The 10,368-nt window shown below is 40.2% G+C and overlaps 2 protein-coding genes across 3 annotated transcripts; one reads left to right on the forward strand and one right to left on the reverse strand.

Moving 5' to 3' along the window:
- Positions 1-316: 316 nt before the first annotated feature.
- ldhbb (lactate dehydrogenase Bb) lies at positions 317-6,753 on the forward strand. Of its 2 annotated transcripts, none has more exons than XM_083893819.1 (8): positions 317-435; positions 1,926-2,062; positions 3,859-3,973; positions 4,143-4,316; positions 4,472-4,645; positions 4,843-4,960; positions 5,920-6,043; positions 6,315-6,753. In XM_083893819.1, the coding sequence occupies exons 2-8, from the start codon at positions 1,934-1,936 to the stop codon at positions 6,480-6,482; spliced, it is 1,002 nt and encodes a 333-aa protein (XP_083749945.1). In that variant the 5' UTR covers positions 317-435; positions 1,926-1,933; the 3' UTR covers positions 6,483-6,753. The 2 variants fall into 2 exon arrangements, with proteins under 2 accessions (XP_083749945.1, XP_083749944.1); XM_083893818.1 differs by lacking the exon at positions 317-435 and adding an exon at positions 1,520-1,659.
- Positions 6,754-7,611: 858 nt separating this feature from the next.
- LOC310930683 (spexin prohormone 1-like) lies at positions 7,612-8,293 on the reverse strand (the record flags this gene model as incomplete). The annotated part of the gene is made up of 5 exons (XM_083893725.1): positions 7,612-7,670; positions 7,759-7,845; positions 7,936-7,995; positions 8,096-8,141; positions 8,231-8,293. The coding sequence occupies 5 exons, from the start codon at positions 8,291-8,293 to the stop codon at positions 7,612-7,614; spliced, it is 315 nt and encodes a 104-aa protein (XP_083749851.1).
- Positions 8,294-10,368: the final 2,075 nt, after the last annotated feature.

The following is a 10,368-nucleotide window of genomic DNA, read 5'->3' on the forward strand; positions in this document are numbered from 1 at the left end:
TTCACATTCCTCTCTTCAATTGGATGTACGTTCACATGTACATTAGTTTAACCTAAGTACCTGTAATTCGATCATCATCATCAATAAAGTTCTGACTTCAGTATCAATTTCAAGCTTAGTCACTGACTGCAGTGTGTCTTCACTGAACTGATATAATGCAGTGACACAGCCACACCAGCCAGTAATTATAAGTTACTTACAGTAACTACAGTGTAGTGTGAAAGAGGTCGTCTGCTCCTACACACGGTGAGTGTAGTACCAGCTGACCAAAGTGCCAAACTGAGACTTTGTAAGGGATGTAGAGACTTATCTATATTAATCCAACTGCCTGCAGCCAGACAGCACAGTAAGGAGAGGAGCACACACACACTGCAGCGGAGTCTTACTGTAGCACTGGAGACAAGGACAAGACTTTAGCCAGATCCTCGACAACAGGTGAACAGGCATGTTTTAATATCACGTAGACTTGAAAAGGGGCAGATCTGAGATCTGTTTTTCTTTACAGATTTTATATTGCTTATTATTGCTTAGTTTTATGCCCGACTTGTCCTTTTAGGTTTTTTTTTTACATCCAGCAGCTAAATGTTGTAGTTCAGATGCTCTTCAGTAGTGGATGTACTCATAGACAATGAATAGTGAGTGGGTCCAGAGACACTGACAGAACAATCATCTCCTTCACTTTTACTTACTATAAAGAAGGTTGACCATGTTGAACTAAATTTAAGTAAATGTGTGTGTAAGTCCTGTGTTTCTAGTTCTGTCTTGGACTGTGTTAAAAAATAATGAAAACATTACATTTGAAAAACTATTTGAACAGATCTTTCAAATACTGTTATCAATCTATTATGATCCATATTAGTATAACACTCTTTGGGATTAAACTTTAACTAAATGTAGATTGTAGATATGATTTTGTTCTAATGTTTTCATCAAAAGTTATATCTGTGTCATCGATCTGACTTTGGAGGTTAAGCCAACTCATTAACCTCTTACATGCTTGAAGTCTGCGCCGCTTTCTCCTGGTAATCCAGTTTTGCAGGACTAATGAATGGATTGAGATTTATGTACATTGTCTCTTATAATGTCCCTTAGTAATGTGTTAATCCCGCACAGGTCTCAGTGCCTCTGGTTTCTCAGCATTTGCGATGTGCAGCATCCATATTTAAACCTAAATGTATCGTAAATATGATATTTATTAGTCTTTATTATATTTATTAGAATCCCTATCTCAGAAAGAGCACCAGGGTAAATCTATAATAATCTAAAATAAAGGTTGACTTATTCTCCTATAATATTTTTTAACGACATCTAATTGTCGGTGCAGCAGGTGGAAGCAGTGTTAAGGGATTACAGCAACTCTTTTAAACTGTGCGGTCAGTCAGTCAAATTTGGCACTGGATTAAACGCTCCCTCCTCCAATTTTTGGAGGGGAGGGTGGTGCAGACAGAGGAGCAGCTCTGAGTCTGAGTCACATGAGCTGCAGCAGCAGACTGTCACACACTCACACACACACACACCTGCCAGTGACTGTGGGAGGTGTTGTGGATGCACACTGACACAGAGATCCAGGGGGAAACGCACCATAGGTGTCCTCTCAGTCTGCCATGCTGGTTACATGGTGGTATTTATACTTCTCAGCTCGGAGCATCGTGCTGCAATGCAAGTATTGCTGATGTTTTTGCTCTGTGTCATTTGAGGGTGAACTCTGCAGGAGGATAATCTGTCTCTTGTACTAGATTTAGATATTAGAGAAGACGTGTATCTGTCGGTGCTGCTGAGAAAAATGTGGGATCTGTCCGCTCTCTGTCTGCTTTCTTTCTGAGTTTCCCTGGATGTGTCCGTTATCAACAACCACCACAAGGCTGTGTTCCTGACCTTAATACTCTTGTTTTCTTCCCTTGCGCCTTTTCATTTACTCTCCTCAGCATTTAAAATGGCCTCACTCGTGCAGAAGCTGATCTCTCCCCTCTTCACTGGTCCTCCTGAGCCGCCCGCAAATAAAGTGACCGTGGTGGGTGTGGGCCAAGTCGGCATGGCCTGTGCTGTCAGCATCCTGCTCAGGGTAAGATTAAGATTCCCTTATTAGTCCCGCAATGGGGAAATTCCAATAACTGCAACCGTGAATTAGTGAACACACACACAGCACACAGTGAGGTGAAGTACAAACTAACCCGGAGCAGTGAGCTGCCTGCATTCAGCGGCGCTCGGGGAGCAGTGAGGGGGTTAGGTGCCTTGCTCAGGGGCACTTCAGCCGCGGACCTGTCAGGGTAACCGGCTACCTTGCTGTCGCAAGCTCGAAGCCCTAACCACTAGGCCACAGCTGCCCGTAATATAGCCTCTTTTACAGGCAGAACCAGTGAGGGGGCTCACTGGTTCAGGGGTTCTAGTGAGTAAGAGCCCCCTCACTGGTTCTGCCTGTAAAAGATGCTATATTACGGTAATACTGTAATATTTCTAAGCCATTACTTTGTGGTTACTTTAGAAATTAGATAGTACTACCATAATACTACTTCCCTTATACAGAATTATTACCCTACTATTACCATATTGTTACTGTAGAGCAGGGGTCACCAACCTTTTTGAGACAGAGAGCTACCTTAAGGGTAAAAAATAATATGGAGGGCTACCATATAATATTTTTTTGTTTGTTTACCATTTAAATGATTAATATTATGCATTCAACTGCATACACATTAATTCCAGTGCTTACTCCTAACGATTACCAGTTTTTATAAACAATATCAAAGATATTTTACTGAGCGATCATACGGATACATGCAAGTGAGGTGAAGTGAAGTGAGCCCGCGGGCACCGTATTGGCTGCCTGCGGGCTACCAGGTGCCCGCGGGCACCACGTTGGTGACCCCTGCTGTAGAGCAATACGACATGTTAAAGGCTAAGGTAATGCCTAAGATCCTCTGAGACTGACGGTGGATTACTGATCTCTTGGTGTCTGATCTGGTTGTTTATCCCTGCACTGTCCTCATAAAAGTGTGGTGATAGTAAAACAACTTGTTTTAGAAGTAGGGATGGGGACCATACCACTTTTTGTGTCCGATATCACAAACTTGTGTATCTATCGTGTTGTGGAAACTTCTCTGCTGCTGGTGAAGAATGAATTCGAGAACTTCTGCCGGCCGACAAGGTTTTATTTTCGTTGCACGGATAAGGTCAATCATCACAGGAGTGATCGTTGCTGGAGAAAGACCCAGAGCAAAGTGAACACTCCACATTTATGCCAGAGCAGCTCCCCTTCGCATTCCTCCAATAGACAAAGACTCTACCTTCAGATGGTGCTTTCACACCTCTTTTCTACTGTAGGTATCTGGGAGCTGACTCAAAGGACCTGGTATTATGTACTCGGTATGGGTGATGGGCAAATGTAGCTCTGAGACAGAGAAACCTAGTTTACCATTACAATCGATACCAATTTTAGTCATTTTAGACCATTTATGAATTATGAGTCATTTCAAAGACAATTCTCCAACTATGTCAAACATTGTTCTCCCGAAAAAGGAAATAAACAGCCTGAACCTGACTCAGCTGGTTTTTATTTACATTTTTACAGTCTATGCATAGTGAGCATAGCATTTTTGAATTTGTATTGGACTTTGTAACCGAATCCCATCCCTAATTAAAAGGGGAAAACGTTTAGTCATCACTGAAGTCCAGCTTTTCTTCTTCAGTTGAAATTGTGCTGCAGCTTCCTGTCTGAACACCAATATGTAATCATTTGTCCGTGTGATTTGTGAATCTTCATCTACTCTATAAGAAGCTGTTGTGTTACTGGATGAGTTCATTGTGAGGTCAAACAGTGCCCTGCCATGTGACCTCTGACCTTCCCTGACCCCCACACAGGAGCTGGCCGATGAGTTGGCCTTGGTGGATGTGGTGGAGGACAGGCTGAAAGGAGAGGCGATGGATCTGCAGCACGGCAGCCTCTTCCTCAAAACTAAAGTCGTCGCAGACAAAGGTGAGTTTACATCCTAACTGAGGCGTTTGTTGAGTGCAGCTGACTGGAAATCAATCCAACCTCCGCTTTATACCTGACAGTGGACTTGACTGAAGGATTGAGATCCAATCATGATAAGGTTCTGCTTTCTTTCAACAGCACAACAAATTTATCTTATCTTCTCTGTCAGATTATTCTGTGACGGCAAATTCCCGCATCGTGGTGGTGTCGGCCGGAGTCCGTCAGCAGGAAGGGGAGAGCAGGTTGAACCTCGTCCAAAGGAACGTCAACATCTTTAAGCACATCGTGCCACAGATTGTCAAATACAGCCCTGACTGCATCATCATTGTGGTTTCCAACCCAGGTGCTGTACAACACATCTTTATTTAAATAATTTTGTATATTCTTCTGTGTGTGTGGGTTTTCTCTGGGTACTTCCCACATTCTACAAACATGCAGATTAGGGGATTAGGTAAATTGGAGTGAGAGTGAATTGTTGTTTGTCTCTATGCGGCCCAGTGGACGTGCTGACGTATGTGACGTGGAAACTGAGCGGCCTTCCCAAGCACCGCGTCATCGGCAGTGGCACCAATTTAGATTCGGCCCGCTTCCGCTTCCTGGTGGCCGAGAAACTGGGAATCCACACCAGCAGCTTTCACGGGTGGATCCTGGGAGAACATGGAGACACCAGTGGTAAGGACGTGTGTTTCTGTCACGCATCTGAAATAAACACAAGAATCTTTCTTAAAAATGTGTCATATTGCTGTACGATATACTGTTAATATACAATATCTTTGAAGCACAACTGATTATTGCTATTATAACCATTTGTTATATATACTACCATGTAACATATTAAAGAAGAATGATGCTGTGAACGTGTGTTTCAGTGCCCGTCTGGAGCGGAACAAACGTGGCCGGTGTGAACCTGCAGACGCTGAACCCAAACATTGGCACCGACAGTGACGAAGAGAACTGGAAGGAAACCCACAAGATGGTGGTGCAGAGGTACACGTCACATATACTGTAGTTAGTCGACAGCTTTGTGAGAAGCCAAAATTGTGATTGTGACAAACCCCGTAGCTGTGAAATTCTACTGAAGTTAATTTTGAACAGTGGAAGTGGTGTTTTTTAGTGACTGTATGAGGTCGTATCACTTTACTCGCGCTGTGTGCTTCTGCCTCCTCTGCTCAGTCATGATGCATTGTAGGTGTCACAAATAATTTTTCAGAGCTCACATTTTAACATATTTGGCAAGAAAATAAACGTGTATCGGTCCAATACTGGTCAAAATCACTGGATCAGATATCGGAAATTCAAAACTCATTCATACAATCCAAAAATCCTATATCTATTGAATGTTTCACTATTCACAGACTGTTAAAATGTAAATTCAGAATCAGCAAAAAGCTGTTTCCTCTTTTTGGGAGAACATTTGTTACACAGTTAGAGAATTATGTCTTTGAAATGACTCGGCACAAATGTGTTTCATAGTTCATAAATGGTCTAAAATGACTGTATCGGACTAATATCCGTGGATACTTGAGTTTGTGATATCAATATTGGACATCGTCCCATCCCTAGTTAATACCCTGATGCTGCTGGAGCTAAATGGAACGCAGCCATCGTTAATTGGATGATGTACACCTGTGCTTTTCCTGCTGTGACCTGTCAAAATGGCTGCCATTAAAAGAAAATGCTCTAGTAAAATACTAGCGTTACATCATAACAGAGGGTAAACTGAATATTTCATCATCGTCATCTACATTTTCCTCCTCTGTGTTTGAACTATCACTAAAGACCTTCTGGTATCAGAGAATTCAATATAAAAATCAGCTTCTTCGTTTTTTTAACACCATGTGTTATTTCTTCCTCTACCTTGAGTCTTAAGGCAACACACTGAATGAACCGTCCAAAGGTTTAGTTTTGTTGTTTTAAGTTTGTGTTTTGCTCTGTGTTTCTCTCAGTGCTTACGATGTGATCAAACTAAAGGGATACACCAACTGGGCCATCGGTCTGAGCGTGGCTGACCTGACAGAGAGCCTCATGAGGAACATGAGCAGGATTCATCCGGTTTCCACCATGGTCAAGGTGAACGATGATAATACACATTCATTAAAAAAACAGACGAGTACCATTAAAGATTGCTCTTAATTTACCAACATTTAAAAATGTCATGCTCACCTTGAGGCACGAACTTTATCAATGTGTTATTATTTGCCATACTGTCTCATTTAAGACTTATTTCATTGTATTAATTTCATTTAAAGTAATTTCTCTCTGCTTCAATTTGTATATCTGTATAATCTATTTTCATTCACTGTACACAAAGGCATAATCCGTTTTTTTTTTTTAATCCCAGGGCATGTATGGAATCACCGACGAGGTGTACCTCAGTCTGCCTTGCGTGCTGAACAGTGGGGGCGTGGCCAGTGTGATCAACATGACCCTGAAGGACGATGAGGTTGCACAACTGCGAGCCAGCGGCAGCACGCTGTGGGACATCCAGAAGGACCTGAAGGACATCTAGCTGACCAACAGGGGGCACTGCAGCCACGCCGACTTGACTGCCAACACCCTGCAGACACCTCCACCTTCCACAGCTTGGATCCACGGACGTAAATATGGAGATCTTTAGCCGTAGATTGTCAGAGTTTGTTCTCTTTTGTTCAGTGAAAACCAAAATGTGACGACAGCCAAGTGAAATGTTGCTCTGACTCATTAAATGAGTCTGTGACCGTGTTGCAGTTGGGGACCATGTGTCACTCATGTGGCTTTAATATGTAATAAAACACATTCATTAACGCAACAGGTGCATTTGTTGTGCTTGTTTTTCAGCATTTAAGTCAAAATTATATATTTGCACTTACTTTATTGCCATTTGCCCTCAAGCAAAAACAGCCTAGGTTTCATATTACAGGGGGTCAACCAAAAAGAACTCCATTTGAATGGAAGTATGTGTGGAAATTGAGTCTACTTATATTGTCAGTTTACATTTTCCCAAGGACTTAATGGTCTCAATTGCTTGTATCAGGTCTAATTCGTTGTTAAAAATAATTTTCCCATTCATTATCCGGGTTGTGAACCACACAGGTACAGCAAATAATCTTTAGGTAGGTTTAGGTATAAAAATCGCACAACGTCACTACTGAAACAATTTAATTCCTGTAGAGAATGTAAGGCAACACTTTTTTTTTTTAGACTTTGCAGAAAAGTTGAACAACAACAACTGTTTGTGTAATTGCTGCATATTCACGCTCCCAGTTTCCAGTTATACTACATTCCAGAAGGTGTCACTGAACTCTTCTTCATGTTCCATGTTCTAACTGTTGACCTCTCTTTGACCCATTCACGACCAGGTCAAGTTCCCAATTAAACTCGCTCCTCTTCTAGTGACCGATGATGTGATGACACCTCAATAATGAGTGGTGTTTGTCCTGGTGTTAACGACTGTGGGTGAGAATCACTTAATTGTTGCCTCGGGCTCGGAGTTGCATCACTGTGAAAGGAAAATCCTCTCCATGCTGAGATGTAAGATGTAAAAAAAAATATATAATAATAACAATAGCTCACAGTTTAGACTGTTTTATTGATCTGGCATATTTAATTACAACTCAAACAGCAACACACACATTACAACAAAATACCTGGATCTAACTTCACAAATACTTCAAATTCAGCGCTTGTTCATCCGGGTAATCGTCTAATTTGTGTCCACCTGAGGAAGAGAAAAAGTTAATGAAATCATAATATAATTATACATGATTTTCAGGCAGTGAGTTAGTGATGAACTTCAGTGTTTTTACCTTCATCCACACGTCGCTGCAGAAGCTCGAGGAGGATCAATGAAGCCCAAGACGGACTCAGTCTGTCACCGTTCTGGCTGTGAGTCACTACAGAGACATAAAAGACATAAAAAAAAACAGTTAGTTTGATTTTTCACGAGAAAGCTATTCAACAGCTGTTTTACTCACTAGACTCACCCAAACGCAGAGTGTCATCTCTGTCTCTGTTGGTACGCTCCAGCACCGAGCGATGTCTCTCTGAAAGACATCGTGACAATAGGTGAGCACAGGTGTCACCGGAGACGTTTAATTTATCAGACAAATATCAGCGTTGATTCTGTTGTGGACGTGTTCTTACGAGCTCCTTTGAGATACAGAACAGCCTGAGGAGTCCAGTTTCTCCACTGAAATGACAAATGGGATCATAATTTAATTCAGTATAAACATAAATTCTGATTCTGATAAACATGAGGACAAACGAGCTGCCACTCACCTGTGGTGCAGTCCAGCTCTGGGTGAAAAACGCCACCACAATCAGTGTCACCATAAGAGACATTGTTGAACTCTGAAATGACATTTGATTAAATAACTAATAAAAGATCTCTGAATATAGGTCAAACTAAATGCCAAGTTAAATAACACGGAGGAATAATGCTTAACGACGTCACATATGAAATTGGAAATCACACATAATATTAGCATTTAGAAATGTCAAGGAAAAACAGCTGCACAGAGGAATTACTATTAACTTATTTACTTTTCAAACATAACAAAAACATTGGAAACTTGAATTTTGATTATAAATGTTTTGTTTTATAAATTAAAAGCACTGACATAACAAAAGTATTACTTATGGTGGGCAAAACAAAGTTGAGCGACAGCCTCACCTTTTTGGTGTATTTCTTTATGTGCGGAATGCTGCTATTGAATCTATAAGGCTTGTTTAATGTGTCAACAAATATATTTGTAAAATACAGATGATAAAAATATACTAACTAAAAAAACAATTTATTAATTGCAAAATAAAACCAAATTATTGGACATTTTCTCAAATAGTTGACACTGTCTTTCCATATAGATATATAGATATATATATAGATATATAGTGTGTTATAAACCATTTATTTAAAAACGTGCTAAAAATACAAAATGGTCATAGAAATAAACACAGAAAGTTATCGTACCCTGAACATAACACAACACACACATTGAAAGCAACACCAATTCAAAGATAATATTTCTGTGAATGGTTTTGCATTGTCAGATTTAGTTGTTCAAAAAAAGAACATTAAAAAAATTATAAATGCTAAATAATAATAATATGATGATGATGATAATCTTAACTCTGACAGAAAAAAAAACTATAATTTAATACAATGCAGTAGTTGTAATTCAAATGTTAAATCCAGTTTTCTAACATCTTACAAGTCAATGGACGCACAATGGTGACAACTTAAATAATAAGATAATAGAAACCTAATAACTAATAATAATAATAATAATACAACTACTTTCACTTACATCACTTTAACCGTAATAATAACAACAATAACAAAAATCATAACTTACTGTGAATGTTGTCTTTCTTCTCTCCCTCTGGCTGTAGTTTGTGCTCTGAAACGTTTGTGGTTTGTCGTCGTCGTCGTCGTGTGATGTTAAAGAACCTCGGTCAGGTCAGCGTCACTGATCAGGCCAGTGTTCACTTTGACTACGTCACACGTTGACGAGAATGACAGGTGCTGTTAAAACTGTCACTGCTCATTAAACACACACACACACGGCAGACGTTTAAAGTTTAAAGTTTTAAACAGCAGAGTCTGTTCACCGGCTCACTACATGTGCTGGGGTTTTATGAATGAGGCTGATGTGATGACAGCTTGTATGTGGGTGTATAGACACCTGCAGGACGCCTGTGGCTAACGCTTGTCTACAACCTGCAAACACTGACAAACCTGTCAATGCTTTCTATAAAAAGCTGCAAGTTTAAAGTTTATTAGCTTTCATACATTGTTCTTTTTGTCTCATAGTTTGTGCTTTTCCTCTCTGTCCTCATATTGCAGGTACCTGTGGCTACAGACCTGATTATCATGATTATTAGTAGTAGCAGTAGTATAATAACCTCTCTGTTCTCACTCTGCAGTTACCTGTGACTCCAGGGCTGCAGGATCCTGATCCGGATGTAGTATTCCACATTTTTAATCAACAGGGTGAACCAAAGGGCAGTACATTACGATACAAATCAACAAAAAGAGAGCTAAAAGCCGATTTTAAAAAAAGCTTTTAAAAACAATGATGAAAAATAAGCTAAAAAACAACTCACTCTGGGCTAAAAAGCCAACGAAAATGAATGTGTTTTAAGCTTCAGCCTCGATTTTGCCACAACTCAGAGGAGCCGATGTTATGAGTATAGTCATTATTATTGTTACACTATGGTTACAATTGACTTGACTGAATTCATGCCACAGTTGTCATGAACTCTGGATTTTCCAGGTCGCTTTGAGTTGAACATGTACACAGTTTGGACTTTTGTTTTCCTTACGTTGAGTTTTTAGTTCTGGTTTCTGGTTTCCTGTTTTATTTTGAAGTTTTTCTTTGCTGTGTACCTTGTTGTGTAGTTTCACTTCCTGTCCT

The sequence above is a fragment of the Microchirus variegatus genome (genome assembly GCF_963457635.1).
Source record: "Microchirus variegatus genome assembly, chromosome: 8".
Lineage (NCBI taxonomy): Eukaryota > Metazoa > Chordata > Actinopteri > Pleuronectiformes > Soleidae > Microchirus > Microchirus variegatus.

Bases quoted from the DNA above. Each gene is read 5' to 3' on its own strand.
- ldhbb (XM_083893818.1), top strand. From the start codon at position 1,605: ATGCTGGTTACATGGTGGTATTTATACTTCTCAGCTCGGAGCATCGTG. The intron at 4,646-4,842 runs GTAAGGACGTGT...CGTGTGTTTCAG, and splicing joins AGAACATGGAGACACCAGTG to TGCCCGTCTGGAGCGGAACA. The intron at 6,044-6,314 runs GTGAACGATGAT...TTTTAATCCCAG, and splicing joins CGGTTTCCACCATGGTCAAG to GGCATGTATGGAATCACCGA.